This window comes from Phyllobates terribilis, unplaced genomic scaffold, assembly GCF_046119375.1.
Source record: "Phyllobates terribilis strain yellow unplaced genomic scaffold, ASM4611937v1 Scaffold_2__4_contigs__length_985480577, whole genome shotgun sequence".
Lineage (NCBI taxonomy): Eukaryota > Metazoa > Chordata > Amphibia > Anura > Dendrobatidae > Phyllobates > Phyllobates terribilis.
Genome location: NW_027362762.1, coordinates 19,922,920 through 19,944,326, shown reverse-complemented (window position 1 = coordinate 19,944,326; position 21,407 = coordinate 19,922,920). Strand labels below are relative to the sequence as shown.

At 51.6% G+C, this 21,407-nt stretch overlaps 1 protein-coding gene across 2 annotated transcripts; it reads right to left on the bottom strand.

Moving 5' to 3' along the window:
• Positions 1-2,064: 2,064 nt before the first annotated feature.
• Positions 2,065-21,373, bottom strand: RNF121 (ring finger protein 121). Of its 2 annotated transcripts, none has more exons than XM_073661163.1 (9): positions 21,244-21,373; positions 17,584-17,624; positions 17,277-17,418; positions 16,855-17,009; positions 11,216-11,323; positions 10,793-10,913; positions 10,572-10,705; positions 8,547-8,648; positions 2,065-3,627 (listed from the first exon to the last, which is right to left on the bottom strand). In XM_073661163.1, exons 1-9 carry the CDS (start codon positions 21,304-21,306, stop codon positions 3,507-3,509), a joined length of 987 nt encoding a protein of 328 aa, XP_073517264.1. In that variant the 5' UTR covers positions 21,307-21,373; the 3' UTR covers positions 2,065-3,506. The 2 variants fall into 2 exon arrangements, with proteins under 2 accessions (XP_073517264.1, XP_073517265.1); XM_073661164.1 differs by having other exon boundaries at positions 17,584-17,621; positions 21,244-21,356.
• Positions 21,374-21,407: the final 34 nt, after the last annotated feature.

Here is a 21,407-nt window from a genome sequence, read left to right as displayed (position 1 = left end):
CACCACCACCACCTCCAATCACGGCTGATGGGAATATGGAAATTCAGATAGCCAAGATCGTGGATTCTCGCTTGATTCGTTGGTCTCTTCAGTATCCGGTAAACTGGAAGGGTTACGGTCCTGAAGAGAAATTGTGGGTACCAGCATCTGATATCCATGCGGTCAGGTTGATACGGTATTTTCACGTGGCACACCGTTAGCAGAGGTTACTCTTAGAATGGGGGGTACTGTCAGGTGTTTACCGCAACAGGGAGGGGTCAGAAGACCACAGCGTCTGATTTCTCCTACTCTTGCACCGATTAGAAGCCTCTCACCTTCATATTAAACGGTGCAGGTTTCTTCTAGCAGTGCAGGGGTTTATCTGTTCAGTTGAGGGCTTCTGAAGCTTTCCTGCTTTGACAGTCTCAGCTGTTCAGTATTCGCCACTCCCTTCTTCTATATATACTGGCTTCTGGCAATCAGGATTGGCAGTGTTAGGTCACGTCCCCACTATCAGTATTTGGTCAGTGAGAGCCAAAATCAGGAGTGGGTGATAAATGCAGAATTGGTGATTTGTTTCTATTCTACCTTTTCTCTGATTGTTCCTCACCTGGTTTGGCTCTCACTCCTGAGAAAAAAATACTGACCGAATACTGATAGTGGGGCCGTGGCCTTAGTCTTATACTGGAGCTTGGAGGTGTTCTGTTTGAGGAGGTGTTTGGAGTGATTTGTCTATATGCATATCCTCACCCTCTCCTATTTGGTTTTTTCCTTCCTTTACTTCCCGGTTTTCCTCGCTGTTGTTTGTCAGTGCATATTTGTATGATTGATATTTTAATTTATCCCTGTACGTCTTCCCTTGTAAGTCTGGGTTGTGTATTCTTATACACAACTCCCCACTACTCTGGGTGGGGGAGGGGACAGATAAGGGCTGATTCAGGAGCTCAGCAAGTCACATGGCCCCGGCGTCTTCACCATTAGAAGTAATCTGGAGAACAAGGATAGCTAAGGCGCCCCATAGCTTTAGGGATAGGGAAGCAGACCCTAGTCTTCGGATAAAAGACAACAATATCATGAGAGAGTCATTCATTTTATGCGTTTTTATCAGATGTAACAAATTCTCATTCTGAAAAGTTGCATATTTTTTTAATACGGTATTTATTAATCCTACAAGGGAACCTGGACATGTGATCCCTGGATAGCACAGAGGAGATCCTGTACTACTACTACTTGTGTAGTGCAGAGCATCATCCAGCTCGTCGGTGTTATAGGACTATGCGGCTTGGACGATCTCTTAGTCTTTGACCTACAGGTCATTATTAGGCCTCCGGTCGCTAAAGCTCCATTGTTGCTCCGTGATCACAGGGACCCGTGGAGAGTGACAGATCTCCCTCCGTCACACTCCTTACATGCCAAAGCAGCATGTAAGGGGTTAATCGAGCTGCTGCAAACTCCCCTAGCGCTCAATCCTCTCTACTACATCTCCGGTAGCAGGCAGAACTGAAAGCTGTTAAGACTGCAGAGCCGCTGGATCACGAATGATCACTTTTCATTAGGTCAGGACTAGACGGTGATATGATGGGATGCAGTTAACGAGGTTCCCCGGCCACCTTTTTGGGAGGTGAGCAGCGCCACAGAACCATCGTCAGATATTATTCACATGTTCTAATGGAAACCTGCCGATGTGCATGGGTCTCCGCGGGTTTGTGCAGATGACGTTTTCAGCGCCATTGAACACCCAATGTTGAAGTGGTGCCAAGAACCCCAGGATTAGAAACACATGGCTGCTTTCTACCAAAAAGAGCGCCACCCTGTTCTTCAGGTTGTATTTGGTATTACAGTTCATAAACATTTATATTAACAGAACAGAGTTGAAATACCAGACGCAACCTACAGACAGGGGTGGCGCTGTTCGTGGAGGAAAAGCAGCTGTTTTCTAATCCAGTGAAAGCTCCGCATTCCTGACACCCAGCTTTCCCAATATCACATATACCAGATTGTGACAACCTGACAACGTGGTGAAGACGTCTCCAGGCTTCCTGGAATGAGTGCGGACACTTTTGCATGAGGCCGGACGTCCAGGAGTGTTTATTGAGCGTTCTCTTTATTCCTTCCACAGTTCATGGACATAACCGTCCGCTATACACAGGGATATAGAATCGCCGTCGCCCGACCTCTCCACAATAATAATAATAAAAAAAAAAGTTAAAATTTGTATGGGACTGATTAAAAATAAATTCTGAAGCCGTCCGCCTCCAACGGGACGCGTCCAATCTCTGTGTGACTTATAAATGCATCTCCCGTGTACACAATGAATTTGCGGTGCGGCGAGTCCTTGGAAAGTTTATTAAAATTTTACCCAAACTCTCCAACCGTTACTGGGGGCAAGATGGAAGCGGGAAGAAATGAAAAAAAAAGTTTATAAACGAAAACCCCAGGCAGGTGGGATGGGAACTGCAGTGGAGGTGGATGGTCAGTGTGTCTCCCGCCGATCCCCGGTGTGGGGTAATGGAGGAGCAGCCGAGGCGGCACAAGGTGGATGGTCAGTGTTTCCCCTGCCGCTCACCGGTGTGGGGTAATGGATGAGCACCCGATGCAACAAGGTGAATGGTCAGGGGTTAACCCTGCCACTCCCCGGTGTGGGGTAATGGAGGAGCACCTGACGCGGCACAAGGTGGATGGTCAGGATGGACCCTGCCACCCCCCCAGTGTGGGGTAATGGAAGAGCAGCCGAGGCGGCACAAGGTGGATGGTCGGGGTGTACCCTGCCGCTCTTCGGTGTGGGGTAATGGATGGGCACCCGATGCGACAAGGTGAATGGTCAGGGTGTACCCTGCGGCTCACCGGTGTGGGGTAATGGATGGGCACCGGAGATGGCACAAGGTGGATGGTCAGGATGGACTCTGCCGCCCCCCAGTGTGGGGTAATGGAAGAGCAGCCGAGGTGGCACAAGGTGGATGGTCAGGGTGTCCCCCACTGCTCTTCGGTGTCGGGTAATGGAGGAGAACTTGAGGCGGCACAAGGTGGATGGTCAGGATGGACCCAGCCCTGCCGTTCCCCGGTGTGGGGTAATGGAGAAGCACCAGAGGCGGCACAAGGTGGATGGTCAGGGTGGACCCTGCCGCTCTTCGGTGTCGGGTAATGGAGGAGAACTTGAGGCGGCACAAGGTGGATGGTCGGGGTGGACCCTGCCGCTCCTCGGTGCGGGGTAATGGAGGAGCACCTGAGGCGGCACAAGGTGCTGACGCATTTCAGTGGTCGAGGGAAGAACTAAAACACAGAATCCATGTGGTGCCAAATAAAAAATACAGACAGGGCGCTAATAATAAATAATACAACAACCGTCAATTCTCCAGCGCAGCAACGGCGGCGACTAACACTGCGGAGAAGAGCGTCCAAGCATCTCCAGGGGCCAAAACAAAAAAAATGGTGGAAAAAAACCCCAAGAATAATCCAGAGCAGGCGCCGCCGGCATCACTGCCTCCTCTCCGGATGGTGCCAGGAGCTTGGGAAGTGGTGGGGACGGCTCATTCCAGGCCCAGGCAATAGTTAATGCCCTGTACCAGTCCAATAATCACAGGCTGCCATGCCACCAGGTATCGTAACCAGTCCAGCAGCTGCCCGTACATGACGTGAGGCCGCTCCCAGCTGCACGCTCGAGTCAAGGATGGAAATCTCCTCTAACTGGAAGAAAGCAGCCATGTTTATCTGATGCTGCACCACCCCTTTAACCACCAAAGTGTTATGCAGGATCTCGCTCCCCTCCCCCACTGTTCTCAGTGCACAGGGCCCCTGATAATTCTCCCCTGTGAAAGCATTCAGATGTGATGGACAGATCATCGGCCATCAGGACTCGATCCCAGCAGCTCTAGTGCACCAGGCGGCAGCTCTTCTCTCTGAGCTATTCAGCTCGCTGGACAGTTCCTGGCTAACCTAGATTCTAGTACCTGTGTTGTTCCTGAGCGGCTCCACCCTGTGTTGTTCCTGATTTCCTTACTCCTGTGAGCTCCTGATTGAACACCCTATTTAAACCTGGCCCGGCACCTCCTTTCTTGCGAGATTAATGAGCTCCCGGCCTCTAGTCAAGCTCTCCCTTCACCTGCTGCATCATACAAGACTATACAGATTTTGCGGTGTACTGGTTCCTGGCTTTTCCTGACTACGCTACCTGCTAAATCCTTCAAGACTATACTACCTTTGCTGTATACTGACTCCTGGCTTTTCCTGACTATGCTACCTGCCGGTGCTGCCCCTAGTGGCTGCAATACCACTACTCCAACCCAGGTCAGTTCTTAACACAATCTCGCACACAATATGGAGTCTGTTGCAGCCACCCTGAGACAACAGAATTGTGGTGCCACATACCAAGAAAAATTTTCTAAGTTGCAAACACAGGTATTGGGTCAGCAAAAAGAAATTGCGTTGCAGAGGTAACGTCTGGATTTGCGCAACTCAGGCCCAGAATCAAATGCACGCATGCCACTGCTCGCAAAGTTCAGTGGGGATCGTCACCATTACCGTGGATTCCTTAATCAATGTCGTATGTACTTGCAACCTTCTCCATTTACCAGCGACAGGAAAAGGGTTCTGTTCACCATTAGCCTCCTGACTGATGACGCTCTTGCATGGGCTTCACCTTATGTGGTAAAGAATTGTGACCTCCTAAATGACTGTTTCCTTCATCACAGCAATGGATCAAGTGTTTGATGACCCAAATCGTTGTGCTACAGCAGAAACTATAATCTACCTCAAGGGCGGCGCTCTGTAGCTGAATACAGCTCAGGATTCCTCCGCTGGGCGGCAGACACCACATGGAATTTAGCCGCCCACAGGAGTCAATTTCGAGCTAAATTAGGATGAACTTCCAAGGGTCGAGACCCCTAATAATTTAGAGGACTTTATTCAATTGTGCATCCGAACTGATCAGAGACTCACTGAACGAAGAAAGGAAAAAACTGTGAGTATTTGGAAACAACTCTAACTATTCCTTTACTCAATCAGCATTAAAAAACCCACAGAAAATGGAAAGTGTGCCTGAACCTATGCAAATTGATGTCAACCGAAATCCTCTCTCGGCAGTATAGAAGGAGAGGCGACGTACTGATAATGTATGCCTCTAGTGTGGGGGCTCTGGACATTTTGCCATTAACTGTCCTAATAAAAGGACTATAGCCTTCACCAATGATGCCAGAACTGCAAGCGATTTAGACCTTTCTGAATGGCTAGATCCGGTTATGCAGACCATCTCATCTCAAAGAGCAATCATCATCGTCTCATTTTGTCGTTCCCATCATCGGGAACCAAAAAAATACAATGTTCTGCCGTAGATTCTGGAGCAGGAGGGAATTTCATGGACTTAAAATTCACACTTGATAATAACATTGCAAGTAGGACTAAATCCAGGCCAATCGATATGGAAGCTGTGGATGGATCGCCTTCATCTTCTGGACCTGTTACGAGGCAATTGATCTTGAAATCTGTATCGAACCAAATCATCATCATGAAGCCGTTGAGTTTTCATCTCATTTCCTCTAGAAAATTTCCAGTTATTCTAGGAATTCCCTGGTTCTCAACCCATAACCCTTCCATCAACTGGGGATAAAGGACCATTACCTTTCCCTCTGAGAACTATAAGAACAATTGCCGTGATAATTTACCTGTTACTAAGCAAATTCAAGTATCTGAGATTTCTCATCAGAACTGTGATAACCCACCACCTCAGTACCAGCAGATCAGCGAGGTCTGCAGTAAGAAGAAAGCCGATCAGCTGCCTCCTCTTCTTCCTCCTCCTCCTCCTCCTTACCACTGTCCCATTGATCTGCTTCCTGGAGCATTCACTCCGTTTGGGCGAATTTACAATCTTTCTGAACTAGAGTTGAAGAAACTAAAGAAGTACATAGTTGAAAACTTAAGAGAAAGGCTTCATTCAACCTTCTTCTTAGCCAGCTGGTGCACCCTTGTTTTTTGTAGAAAAAAAGAAAGGACTCAACCCTGCGGCCATGTATTGATTACAGAGAACTAAATAAGATAACCATCAAAAATTGCCCCCCCACTCTCCTTAATTCCTGAGTTGCTGGAGAGACTACGTTCTGCCAAGATTTTTTACCAAACTCGATCTGAGAGCAGTTTATAATCTCATACGAATTCGCCCTGTAGTGGAGAGAACCACCTTTAGAACTAGATATGGACATATTGAATACCTGGTTATGCCTTTCGGCCTTCGTAAGGCTCCTGCCAACCGTTCAGCACTTCATTAATGATTTTTTTTTTTTTTTTCTCGAGATTTCTTGGATTGATTTGTTGTTGTTTATCTCAATGACATTCTTATATTTTCTGATACCTTGGAGGAGCATCTTAGGCATGTCTAGTCAGTCCTGGAACGTCTACAGGAGAATCATCTCTATATTAAACTCGAAAAAATGTGAATTTGAACAAACCAAGACTCAATTTCCGGGATTCATCATCTCCCCAGAAGGTCTGACCATGGATCTCAGTAAGATCAGAGCGGTAGTTGACTGGCCTACCCCAAGAAATTTAAGAGACATCCAGCGCTTTTATAGGATTTGCAGATTTCTACACAAGATTCATAAAAAAAAAAAATTGTCAAAAATCATTCCTCCAGAGGAACAAGGGGCGTTTGACAAACTACAGACTCTACACTTCTGCACCATTACTTGTCCATCCAAATCCTGAACCGCTGTTTGTTGTTGAAGTAGATCACTCCGAACCATCGGATGGTGGGAGACAAGATGCAGCTTCATCCATGTGCATTTCTTTCTCATACCATGTCATCGGCAGAAAAGAACTACGACACTGGAAATAAAGACATTTTAGCTATTAAATTCGCCTTCTCCGAATGGAGACATCTTTTGGAAGGGGCCAATCATCCGGGGACTGTCCGTCCAGACCACAAGAATTTCTAATTCATCCGTACAGCTAAGGAGGTTGTCTGCAAGACAAGCACGCTCACGCTAGGCCTTATTTTTCTCCAGATTTAGTTTTGTAATTTCTTATCGGCAAGGTTGACGCTCTGTCCAGGATATCTACTGAACCTCAGGAGAGGTCTAACACTGACTATACCATTCTCCGTCCAAAAATTTTTCTTAGGAATACTGGACACTAAAGAATTTTTTACAAAAATTAAAGATGGATATCAAACTGATTTTTTTTTTCTTAACCATCCTTCTAAAGATGTTGATCTTTCTTTTAAAGAAGGGGTTTCGGATGCTGAAGCATCAAGTATAGGTCCCCGAATCTGAAGTCCTCAAACTTATCCATGATTCCAAACTTGTAGGACACCCTGGAGTCATGAAAACTCAAGAACTACTGCTCTGTTCTTTTTGGTGGCTTAAATTGTAGGAGGGATGTGAGAAAATATATTTCCTCCTGTTTAACATGTGCACAGAATAAGGCGCCAATGATCTTCTCCTTTTAGGACTCTTTTGACCTCTTCCAGTTCCTTCCAGGCTTTGGGGATCAATCTCAATGGATTTTATCGTGGACCTACCTCCATCTAAAGAAATGACTGTTATCCTTGTGACGGATCGGCTCACAACGATGGCCCAACTAAAAGGGATTCCTACCGCTGAACAAACTGCAGAATTAATGGTCAGAGAGATATTCAGGCTGCACGGAATTCCTGATAGAGGTGTTCAGTTTAAATTGGGTCAAAAAATCATAGGAACTTTTCAAATTTCTGCACAAATTAACCAAGTTGCTTTCCGCTTAAAGCTTCCTAACAGCCTAAAAATTCACCCTGTGTTCCATGTATCCCTGCTCAAACCATTCAGTGAGGACCCGTTTCCAGAAAGAACTCGGCCACCTCCCCCACCAGAAATAGTCCATGGTGAGGAAGAGCACATCGTGGATAAAATTCTGGACTCTAGAAAATTTAGAGGAAGACTGTAGTATTTGGTGCAATGGAAGGGTTACGGACCAGAAGATAATTCCTGGGACCCAGCGTGCAATGTTCATGCATCCAGACTTACAAGAGACTTTCATCAGAGACATCCAGAGAAGCCAGCGCCTGAGATGTCCAGAGGCCATCCTGGAAGGAGGGGGCTACTGTCAGGACTCGATCCCAGCAGCTCTTGTGCACCAGGCGGCAGCTCTTCCCTCTGAGCTATTCAGCTCACTGGACAGTTCCTGGCTAACCTAGATTCTAGTACCTGTGTTGTTCCAGATTGGCTTAATCCAGTGAGCTTCTGCTTAAACACCATATTTAAACCTGGCCCGGCCCTTCCTTTCTTGCGAGATTATTGAGCTCCCAGCCTCTAGTCAAGCTCTCCCTTCACCTGCTGCATCATACAAGATTACACTGCTTTTCCTGTGTACCAACTCCTGACTTTTCCTGACTACGCAACTATACTGCTGTTCCTGTGTACCGATTCCTGGCTTTTCCTGACTACGCTACCTGCCAGTGCTGCCCCTAGTGGTTGCAATATCACTACTCCAACCTAGGTCAGTTCCTAACACCGGCAGCAGACATCTGTGATGGCACAATACGCCGGTTACTTTCCACCCCGCCTGAACATGGCCTCCACTACAGACCCCCGAGAGTAGGATACGGGTTACTGAACATCCGCTTCAGGTCCACCTTCTCCTTGCAGTATGGACACGTCTGCTTCTTCCCCACGATGCACCATCCCCGGATACAGAACTCGTGGAAGCTGGAAGACGGCGATGTTAAGGCAAACACGGGAAAGTGAGGAGTACACAGATACAGCAGAAGCCCCCCAGGGCTACACACCCCACTCTGACCAGTAAAGGGCGGCAAAAAAACAGAGAAATGCAGCCCGACAAGTCTCCATCACCTCAGTCACTGATTGAAAGAGACGGGAAAGATAGATCTCCAGAGCCCCCTCCACACGCGGCAGCAGATCAGCATGTCCTCCATGGGGAGATAAGGAGCCCACGTCTGCCACGTGTGGCCCCCCCGAGGCTTTTGTGTGATTTTATGTCCCCATCTCTATGCCTCTCCTTAAAGTCATTCCTCCAGACCTCTTCACTCCCAAAACATAACCCTTGATCCCCAGAGCCTCTCCGACCACCACCCTCCGGTCCCTGCGCAGTCACAATCCCAACTCTCTTGACCCCAGTGCCTGCCCAACCCGGACCCTCTAGGCCCCAGTACCTCCCCGGGTCCCGGCAACTCCCCTACCTCCAGGCCCCGATGCTTACCCGACCCTGGTGCCTCCCCGGGGCCCGGCCCCTCCCCTACCTCCAGGCCCCGATGCTTATCCGACCCTGGTGCCTTCCCGATCCCGGCCTCTAGGCCACGGTGCCTCCCCGGGTCCCGGCACCTCCCCTACCTCCAGGCCCCGATGCTTATCCGACCCTGGTGCCTCCCCGATCCCGGCCTCTAGGCCCCGGCGCCTCCCCGGGGCCCGGCCCCTCCCCTACCTCCAGGCCCCGATGCTTATCCGACCCTGGTGCCTTCCCGATCCCGGCCTCTAGGCCACGGTGCCTCCCCGGGTCCCGGCACCTCCCCTACCTCCAGGCCCCGATGCTTATCCGACCCTGGTGCCTTCCCGATCCCGGCCTCTAGGCCCCGGCGCCTCCCCTACCTCCAGGCCCCGATGCTTATCCGACCCTGGTACCTTCCCGATCCCGGCCTCTAGACCCCGGCGCCTCCCCTACCTCCAGGCCCCGATGCTTATCCGACCCTGGTGCCTTCCCGATCCCGGCCCCTAGGCCCCGGCGCCTCCCCGGGTCCCGGCCCCTCCCCTACCTCCAGGCCCCGATGCTTATCCGACCCTGGTGCCTTCCCGATCCCGGCCTCTAGGCCACGGCGCCTCCCCGGGTCCCGGCACCTCCCCTACCTCCAGGCCCCGATGCTTATCCGACCCTGGTGCCTTCCCGATCCCGGCCTCTAGGCCCCGGCGCCTCCCCTACCTCCAGGCCCCGATGCTTATCCGACCCTGGTACCTTCCCGATCCCGGCCTCTAGGCCCCGGCGCCTCCCCTACCTCCAGGCCCCGATGCTTATCCGACCCTGGTGCCTTCCCGATCCCAGCCTCTAGGCCCCGGCGCCTCCCCTACCTCCAGGCCCCGATGCTTATCTGACCCTGGTACCTTCCAGATCCCGGCTTCCAGGCCCCGGCGCCTCCTCGGACCCCAGTGCCTTCCCAACCTTCTGCGCTCTGGCGATTCCCCCGACCCCCAGTGCCAGCCTCTGGTGCCTTGCTGACCCCAGCCTCTGGTGCCTTGCTGACCCCAGCCTCCAGAGCCCAGTGCCTCCCCAAACCCCAGAACGTTCCTGACCCCAATCTTCCCGGCTCCGGCGCCTTCATGACCCCAGCCTCCAGACCCCGATGCTTTCCCGGGCACCAGCACTTTCCAGACCCCCAGTGCCTTCCTGACCTCAACCTTCCAGACCCTGGCGTCTCCCCGACACGCTGCGCCATCCCAACCCTCCGAGCCCCGACCCCACGACAAATGCTCCGATAACCTCTCTTGCAGCATTTTTTTTTTTACACCCCCAGGTCATACTTCGGCTGACCCCCCCCCCAGTATGTACGGCCCGCCCTGCGGGGACATCTCTTGTCTTTGGCTGTCCCCCTCCAGCAGGAGGCAGCGCAGGTGTAAGGATACACGTGGTTGCAGGACAGTCTGTACGTGTTCTCGATGATTCCTTCTTCATTCACGTCCACGAAGATCCTCTGTCCGCACACGGCGCACACGCTGTCTGACAGGTGCTTGGTCGGCATCCCCGACGCGCTGTAAAACTGAGCGGACGACACAAAGTCACCACAATGTCCCTCAGCCCCGCACTACAAGTCCCAGAATGCAGTGCGGCCCGTAATGACACTTACACCTATGGTCGACGCCATGTAATCTGCGCACATCTCTGCGAAGTCCCGGCCCAGGACCCCGTAATACAGTCCGTAGAAGAGCAGGGAGATGCCGAAGTCCATGGCGTCCTCCGGTTTAATGCTGCGAGACAGAACCCAGAAGAACATGAGAGAACACAGCGATACATCGGGGCGGAGGAGCCGGGAAGCCGCTGCGCTCGGGGAGACGGCGCACGCAGACGCCACATTCTCCAGAGCGTCAGCATCTCTACCTCCTGATGCTTCAGGCTCCACACTGCCCCCGGTGGACGACAGCAGCAGATATCACAGGCCTGCCTCTAGTGGAGAGAAGAGGTATCGCACCCGAAGCTCAAGAATCCATCGATCGAAGATTCTGCTCCAGAAACAGAGAAATGTCGGCAGAAGCGACAGACACGGACTCACCGGAACAAGAGGTTAAGACCGAAGAGCGTGAACATCACAGCCATGTATCCCACAATGCCCGTGGCATAGCTCATCTTATACAGCAGCAGGAACCATTTATACACCAGCCTGGGGGAAGTACAGAGAGCAGAACAGTGAGTGCAGCTCTGGAGTATAATACAGGAGGTAACTCAGGATCAGTAATGTAATGTATGTACACAGTGACTGCACCAGCAGAATAGTGAGTGCAGCTCTGGGGTATAATACAGGAGGTAACTCAGGATCAGCAATGTAATGTATGTACACAGTGACTGCACCAGCAGAATAGTGAGTGCAGCTCTGGAGTATAATACTAGAGGTAACTCAGGATCAGCAATGTAATGTATGTACACAGTGACTGCACCAGCAGAATAGTGAGTGCAGCTCTGGAGTATAATACTAGAGGTAACTCAGGATCAGCAATGTAATGTATGTACACAGTGACTGCACCAGCAGAATAGTGAGTGCAGCTCTGGAGTATAATACAGGAGGTAACTCAGGATCAGCAATGTAATGTATGTACACAGTGACTGCACCAGCAGAATAGTGAGTGCAGCTCTGGAGTATAAAACAGGAGGTAACTCAGGATCAGCAATGTAACGTATGTACACAGTGACTGCACCAGCAGAATAGTGAGTGCAGCTCTGGAGTATAATACAGGATGTAACTCAGGATCAGTAATGTAATGTATGTACACAGTGACTGCACCAGCAGAATAGTGAGTGCAGCTCTGGAGTATAATACAGGAGGTAACTCAGGATCAGTAATGTAATGTATGTACACAGTAACTGCACCAGCAGAATAGCGAGTGCAGCTCTGGAGTATAATACAGGATGTAACTCAGGATCAGTAATGTAATGTATGTACACAGTGACTGCACCAGCAGAATAGTGAGTGCAGCTCTGGAGTATAATACAGGATGTAACTCAGGATCAGTAATGTAATGTATGTACACAGTGACTGCACCAGCAGAATAGTGAGTGCAGCTCTGGAGTATAATACAGGATGTAACTCAGGATCAGTAATGTAATGTATGTACACAATGACTGCACCAGCAGAATAGTGAGTGCAGCTCTGGGGTATAATACAGGAGGTAACTCAGGATCAGTAATGTAATGTATGTACACAGTAACTGCACCAGCAGAATAGTGAGCACAGCTCTGGAGTATAATACAGGATGTAACTCTGGATCAGTAATGTATGTACACAGTGACTCCACCAGCAGAATAGTGAGTGCAGCTCTGGAGTATAATACAGGAGGGAACTCAGGATCAGTAATGTATGTACACAGTGACTGCACCAGCAGAATAGTGAGTGCAGCTCTGGAGTATAATACAGGATGTAACTCGGGATCAGTAATGTAATGTATGTACACAGTGACTGCACCAGCAGAATAGTGAGTGCAGCTCTGGAGTATAATACAGGAGGTAACTCAGGATCAGTAATGTAATGTATGTACACAGTAACTGCACCAGCAGAATAGTGAGCGCAGCTCTGGAGTATAATACAGGATGTAACTCTGGATCAGTAATGTATGTACACAGTGACTGCACCAGTGGAATAGTGAGTGCAGCTCTGGAGTATAATACAGGATGTAACTCAGGATCAGTAATGTAATGTATGTACACAGTGACTCCACAAGCAGAATAGTGAGTGCAGCTCTGGAGTATAATACAGGATGCAACTCAGGATCAGTAATGTAATGTATGTACACAGTGACTGCACCAGCAGAATAGTGAGTGCAGCTCTGGAGTATAATACAGGATGTAACTCAGGATCAGTAATGTAATGTATGTACACAGTGACTGCACCAGCAGAATAGTGAGCGCAGCTCTGGAGTATAATACAGGAGGTAGCTCAGGATCAGTAATGTAATGTATGTACACAGTGACTGCACCAGCAGAATAGTGAGTGCAGCTCTGGAGTATAATACAGGAGGTAACTCAGGATCAGTAATGTAATGTATGTACACAGTGACTGCACCAGCAGAATAGTGAGCGCAGCTCTGGAGTATAATACAGGATGTAACTCAGGATCAGTAATGTAATGTATGTACACAGTGATTGCACCAGCAGAATAGTGAGTGCAGCTCTGGAGTATAAAACAGGATGTAACTCAGGATCAGTAATGTAATGTATGTACACAGTGACTGCACCAGCAGAATAGTGAGTGCAGCTCTGAAGTATAATACAGGATGTAACTCAGGATCAGTAATGTAATGTATGTACACAGTGACTGCACCAGCAGAACAGTGAGTGCAGCTCTGGAGTATAATACAGGAGGGAACTCAGGATCAGTAATGTATGTACACAGTGACTGCACCAGCAGAATAGTGAGTGCAGCTCTGGAGTATAATACAGGATGTAACTCGGGATCAGTAATGTAATGTATGTACACAGTGACTGCACCAGCAGAATAGTGAGTGCAGCTCTGGAGTATAATACAGAATGTAACTCAGGATCAGTAATGTAATGTATGTACACAGTGACTGCACCAGCAGAACAGTGAGTGCAGCTCTGGAGTATAATACAGGATGTAACTCAGGATCAGTAATGTAATGTATGTACACAGTGACTGCACCAGCAGAATAGTGAGTGCAGCTCTGGAGTATAATACAGGATGTAACTCGGGATCAGTAATGTAATGTATGTACACAGTGACTGCACCAGCAGAATAGTGAGTGCAGCTCTGGAGTATAATACAGGAGGTAACTCAGGATCAGTAATGTAATGTATGTACACAGTGACTGCACCAGCAGAATAGTGAGTGCAGCTCTGGAGTATAATACAGGATGTAACTCAGGATTGGTAATGTAATGTATGTACACAGTGACTGCACCAGCAGAATAGTGAGTGCAGCTCTGGAGTATAATACAGGATGTAACTCAGGATCAGTAATGTATGTACACAGTGACTGTACCAGCAGAATAGTGAGTGCAGCTCTGGAGTATAATACAGGATGTAACTCAGGATCAGTAATGTAATGTATGTACACAGTGACTGCACCAACAGAATAGTGAGTGCAGCTCTGGAGCAAAATACAGGATGTAACTCAGGATCAGTAATGTAATGTATGTACACAGTGACTGCACCAGCAGAATAGTGAGTGCAGCTCTGGAGTATAATACAGGATGTAACTCAGGATCAGTAATGTATGTACACAGTGACTGTACCAGCAGAATAGTGAGTGCAGCTCTGGAGTATAATACAGGATGTAACTCAGGATCAGTAATGTAATGTATGTACACAGTGACTGCACCAACAGAATAGTGAGTGCAGCTCTGGAGCATAATACAGGATGTAACTCAGGATCAGTAATGTAATGAATGTACACAGTGACTGCACCAGCAGAATAGTGAGTGCAGCTCTGGAGCATAATACAGGATGTAACTCAGGATCAGTAATGTATGTACACAATGACTGCACCAGCAGAATAGTGAGTGCAGCTCTGGAGTATAATACAGGAGGTAACTCAGGATCAGTACAGGATCAGTAATGTAATGAATGTACACAGTGACTGCACCAGCAGAATAGTGAGTGCAGCTCTGGAGTATAATACTGGATGTAACTCAGGATCAGTAATGTAATGTATGTACACAGTGAATGCATCAGCAGAATAGTGAGTGCAGCTCTGGAGCATAATACAGGATGTAACTCAGGATCAGTAATGTATGTACACAATGACTGCACCAGCAGAATAGTGAGTGCAGCTCTGGAGTATAATACAGGATGTAACTCAGGATCAGTAATGTAATGTAATGTATGTACACAGTGACTGCACCAGCAGAATAGTGAGTGCAGCTCTGGGTATAATACAGGATGTAACTCAGGATCAGTAATGTAATGTATGTACACAGTGACTGCACCAGTAGAATAGTGAGTGCAGCTCTGGAGTATAATACAGGATGTAACTCAGGATCAGTAATGTAATCTATGTACACAGTGACTGCACCAGTAGAATAGTGAGTGCAGCTCTAGAGTATAATACAGGAGGTAACTCAGGATCAGTAATGTATGTGCACAGTGACTGCACCAGCAGAATAGTGAGTGCAGCTCTGGAGTATAATACAGGATGTAACTCAGGATCAGTAATGTAATGTATGTACACAGTGACTGCACCAGCAGAATAGTGAGTGCAGCTCTGGAGTATAATACAGGATGTAACTCAGGATCAGTACAGGATCAGTAATGTAATGTATGTACACAGTGACTGCACCAGCAGAATAGTGAGCGCAGCTCTGGAGTATAATACAGGATGTAACTCAGGATCAGTAATGTAATGTATGTACACAGTGACTGCACCAGCAGAATAGTGAGTGCAGCTCTGGAGTATAATACAGGAGGTAACTCAGGATCAGTAATGTAATGTATGTACACAGTGACTGCACCAGCAGAATAGTGAGTGCAGCTCTGGAGTATAATACAGGATGTAACTCAGGATCAGTAATGTAATGTATGTACACAGTGACTGCACCAGCAGAATAGTGAGTGCAGCTCTGGAGTATAATACAGGAGGTAACTCAGGATCAGTAATGTAATTTATGTACACTGACTGCACCAGCAGAATAGTGAGCGCAGCTCTGGAGTATAATACAGGATGTAACTCAGGATCAGTACAGGATCAGTAATGTAATGTATGTACACAGTGACTGCACCAGCAGAATAGTGAGTGCAGCTCTGGAGTATAATACAGGAGGTAACTCAGGATCAGTAATGTAATGTATGTACACAGTGACTGCACCAGCAGAATAGTGAGTGCAGCTCTGGAGTATAATACAGGATGTAACTCAGGATCAGTAATGTATGTACACAGTGACTGCACCAGCAGAATAGCGAGTGCAGCTCTGGAGTATAATACAGGAGGTAACTCAGGATCAGTAATGTAATGTATTTACACAGTGACTGCACCAGCAGAATAGTGAGTGCAGCTCTGGGGTATAATACAGGATGTAACTCAGGATCAGTAATCTAATGTATGTACACAGTGACTGCACCAGCAGAATAGTGAGTGCAGCTCTGGAGTATAATACAGGATGTAACTCAGGATCAGTAATGTAATGTATGTACACAGTGACTGCACCAGCAGAATAGTGAGTGCAGCTCTGGAGTATAATACAGGATGTAACTCAGGATCAGTAATGTAATGTATGTACACAGTGACTGTACCAGCAGAATAGTGAGTGCAGCTCTGGAGTATAATACAGGATGTAACTCAGGATCAGTAATGTAATGTATGTACACAGTGACTGCATCAGCAGAATAGTGAGTGCAGCTCTGGAGTATAATACAGGATGTAACTCAGGATCAGTAATGTAATCTATGTACACAGTGACTGTACCAGCAGAATAGTGAGTGCAGCTCTGGAGTATAATACAGGATGTAACTCAGGATCAGTAATGTAATGTATGTACACAGTGACTGCACCAGCAGAATAGTGAGTGCAGCTCTGGAGAATGTAATACAGGATTAGTGTAAGTAATGTATTATTAACCCTTCGTGTGCTGTCTAATGTTACTGAGAAGTGTTGCTGATCGACCCATCTCATTTGTGATCGGCACACCACCTCCCCCCTTGTTTCTGCACCACCATGTAACTATAGGGGTCTCCGCTTGCAGCGCTCACCTGGGGGTGGTTTGATCCAGTGGTTTCCGTGTGGCTTTGTAGGTAATAAAAGCGGTGATCAGAGAGAAGAGGATCCAGATTCCCAGGAATCTCCACCAGTGCAGCTTCACTGTGAAATACACAGGAACGATCCACATCTGGAACAGCGTCACCATCTGAGAGAAGCGAGAACACGCAGAGACCGGTCACATAAGGGGGCGTCTGCTCCAGTCACATCCGGAGCTGCAGTTATACCAATCCCTCAGCAGAAGGGAGGCTGCAGCTCCGGTGACTGTAGTATAACAGCTGGCGGTGGCGTTCAGGCTGCAGAGCGCTGCTCCGACATCTGGCCCAGAATGGTACAGGACACGAGTCACCTCCTGGGGGTACGTGAGCCGCACCGCGCTGCAGACACTACCCTCTTACCGTACGTCAGCCCTTACATTGTAGGAGCGCGGGTGTCGCTGCTTCCATTGCACCAGCAGCAGCTGCGCCACCACCAGAGTGGCGATGAGGATGAGGACCATCTCCGCGTGCATCGCCTCGTGGCCCCGGTGCTTGGCATGCATCCTGGCGTGCTCCACCCTGCAACCAGACAGAGACTTAACACATAACACAGCACAAGATCAGCATCTACTGCTGCTGACAACCCCCCGAACATCCTGTGCAAGAGGTTGTCAGCCCCAAAGAGACATCCACCACGGCCTGCTCTGTGCAGTCACTGCCGAGCAATAGAAAGAGGATTCTCACCTCCATCGTTCCTCCGGGGCGAGATCAGACAGGTCCACCTGCTGGAGAGAAAGAGACATGAAGCCCCGAAACAGAGACTGCAGGAAACAGTCTACCAGAGTCAGAGGAGACGGAGCGTCCTCTTGTATCCCTGCTGTACTGTAATAAGACGCAAGACATTATAAGCTCCGGATCCAGGTCGCGGCTGCAGCGAGTGAAGGTTACAGCGCAGTTCACACCTCGCTCTTATCAGCAGTAAATTCTGGCAGAACAAACATCCTGGCGACAAGACTTCCCCAGACACAGCGGAGCGATCCGTTCGGAGCACAACCAGCAGCCTCCTCACTACAACCCTCATCCGCTCACAGTGCGGCTGGAGATGAACCTCTGTAACTTTCTGCTGCAGATTTAACCTTCTCTGATCAGATCTCTGCCTGATGTCAGCTAACGAAAACGTTCCAGCAGACATCCAGAGGCTGAAAACCCATCCTAAACCCGCTCACAGCTGAGGGTTTGTTACAGTTGTCTCCAGGCCAGACAATCCTCTGATGTAACAGCAGCTAAGCTAGGAGGAGACTGTGAATCCCTCCCCCACAGTGACAGACAGGTGCAGGGTCGCCCTCCCAGGTAGGAGGCGCCGCGCCCGCAGTGACTGGACTCACAACCTCCAAGCTCTGGACACTTTTACTTCTTGTCTGCGGAGCTCAGAGGATTTGTCTGAACTGCACCCAACTGTAACAAACCCCCAGCTGTCAGTATTCACCGAGTGCAAGCCGAGATCATCAGCGTCAGGCTACAACGATTACCATGTTGTGGAACCATCGTACAAGGACGAGACGTCCGTCACATATCTCCTCATTAATGAGAGAAGCCAAGTAATGAGGGTTGTGGCCCCCAATAACTACTCCTGGCAGATCTCACAGTCTTGTGGTATTCACTTCTGGGATGCCCTCTATAGCCCATCCTCCAGGGAATGAGGGGTCAGTAGGGGGAGACAGCACCGGGGGAGGGGGGTGAGTGGGTCAGCAGGGAGTGACAGCACTGGGTGAGGGGGGTGAGTGGGTCAACAGGGAGTGACAGCACCGGGTGCGGGGGGTGAGGGGGTCAACAGGGAGTGACAGCAACGGGGAAGGGGGATGAGGGGGTCAACAGGGAGTGACAGCAGCGGGGAAGGGGATGAGGGGGTCAACAGGGAGTGACAGCAGCGGGGAAGGGGGATGAGGGGGTCAGTAGGGGGCGGCAGCAGCGGGGAAGGGGGATGAGGGGGTCAGTAGGGGGCGGCAGCACCGGGGAAGGGGGATGAGGGGGTCAGTAGGGGACGGCAGCACCGGGGAAGGGGGATGAGGGGGGTCAGTAGGGAGCGACAGCACCGGGGAAGGGGGATGAGGGGGGTCAGTAGGGAGCGACAGCACCGGGGAAGGGGGATGAGGGGGATCAGTAGGGAGCGACAGCACCGGGGAAGGGGGATGAGGGGGTCAACAGGGAGTGACAGCACCGGGGAAGGGGGATGAGGGGGTCAACAGGGAGTGACAGCACCGGGGAAGGGGGATGAGGGGGTCAACAGGGAGTAATAGCAGCGGGGAAGGGGGATGAGGGGGTCAGTAGGGGGCGGCAGCACCGGGGAAGGGGGATGAGGGGGTCAGCAGGGAGTGACAGCAGCGGGGAAGGGGGATGAGGGGGTCAGTAGGGGGCGGCAGCGTCAGGGAAGGGGGATGAGGGGGTCAGCAGGGAGCGACAGCAGCGGGGAAGGGGGATGAGGGGGGTCAGTAGGGAGCGACAGCAGCGGGGAAGGGGGATGAGGGGGGTCAGTAGGGGGCGGCAGCACCGGGGAAGGGGGATGAGGGGGGTCAGTAGGGGGCGGCAGCACCGGGGAAGGGGGATGAGGGGGGTCAGTAGGGAGCGACAGCACCGCGGAAGGGGGATGAGGGGGGTCAGTAGGGAGCGACAGCACCGGGGAAGGGGAATGAGGGGGTCAACAGGGAGTGACAGCAGCGGGGAAGGGGAATGAGGGGGTCAACAGGGAGTGACAGCAGCGGGGAAGGGGGATGAGGGGGTCAGTAGGGGGCGCCAGCATCGGGGAAGGGGGATGAGGGGGTCAGCAGGGAGTGACAGCAGCGGGGAAGGGGGATGAGGGGGTCAGCAGGGAGTGACAGCAGCGGGGAAGGGGGATGAGGGGGTCAGCAGGGAGTGACAGCAGCGGGGAAGGGGGATGAGGGGGTCAGCAGGGAGTGACAGCAGCGGGGAAGGGGGATGAGGGGGGTCAGTAGGGGGCGCCAGCACCGGGGAAGGGGGATGAGGGGGGTCAGTAGGGGGTGCCAGCACCGGGGAAGGGGGGTCAGTGGGGGGCGCCAGCACCGGGGAAGGGGGATAAGGGGGGTCAGTAGGAAGCGACAGCAGCGGGGAAGGGGGATGAGGGGGGTCAGTAGGGGGCGCCAGCACCGGGGAAGGGGGATGAGGGGGGTCAGTAGGGGGTGCCAGCACCGGGGAAGGGGGGTCAGTGGGGGGCGCCAGCACCGGGGAAGGGGGATAAGGGGGGTCAGTAGGGAGCGACAGCAGCGGGGAAGGGGGATGAGGGGGGTCAGTAGGGGGCGGCAGCACCGGGGAAGGGGGATGAGGGGGGTCAGTAGGGGGCGGCAGCACCGGGGAAGGGGGATGAGGGGGGTCAGTAGGGAGCGACAGCACCGCGGAAGGGGGATGAGGGGGGTCAGTAGGGAGCGACAGCACCGGGGAAGGGGAATGAGGGGGTCAACAGGGAGTGACAGCAGCGGGGAAGGGGAATGAGGGGGTCAACAGGGAGTGACAGCAGCGGGGAAGGGGGATGAGGGGGTCAGTAGGGGGCGCCAGCATCGGGGAAGGGGGATGAGGGGGTCAGCAGGGAGTGACAGCAGCGGGGAAGGGGGATGAGGGGGTCAGCAGGGAGTGACAGCAGCGGGGAAGGGGGATGAGGGGGTCAGCAGGGAGTGACAGCAGCGGGGAAGGGGGATGAGGGGGTCAGCAGGGAGTGACAGCAGCGGGGAAGGGGGATGAGGGGGGTCAGTAGGGGGCGCCAGCACCGGGGAAGGGGGATGAGGGGGGTCAGTAGGGGGTGCCAGCACCGGGGAAGGGGGGTCAGTGGGGGGCGCCAGCACCGGGGAAGGGGGATAAGGGGGGTCAGTAGGGAGCGACAGCAGCGGGGAAGGGGGATGAGGGGGTCAGTAGGGGGTGCCAGCACCGGGGAAGGGGGATGAGGGGGGTCAGTGGGGGGTGCCAGCACCGGGGAAGGGGGATGAGGGGGGTCAGTGGGGGGTGCCAGCACCGGGGAAGGGGGATGAGGGGGGTCAGTGGGGGGTGCCAGCACCGGGGAAGGGGGATGAGGGGGGTCAGTGGGGGGTGCCAGCACCGGGGAAGGGGGATGAGGGGGGTCAGTAGGGGGTGCCAGCACCGGGGAAGGGGGATGAGGGGGGTCAGTGGGGGGTGCCAGCACCGGGGAAGGGGGATGAGGGGGGTCAGTAGGGGGTGCCAGCACCGGGGAAGGGGGATGAGGGGGGTCAGTAGGGGGCGCCAGCACCGGGGAAGGGGGGTCAGTAGGGGGCATCAGCATATGGGATTGTGTGGTCGCGGAGTGAAGCGGATGGGTAAGGGGGCTCCGTGTGACAGACATGGGGTTGTACAGGGGTATGCGTCCTCCCGGCCTCTCCTCACCTCCTCTGCCGCCTCCCTCAGCCCGGCTTCCCCGACTTCCACCTCCAGCACCGCCGCAGCCATCTTTCGCCACGACTGCGAGTTCCGGGAGACATGAACCAATCAGAGAACGTCTTCCGGCGCCGCCGCTCATCCAATCACAGGACGCAGCAGGTCCCAGGCAC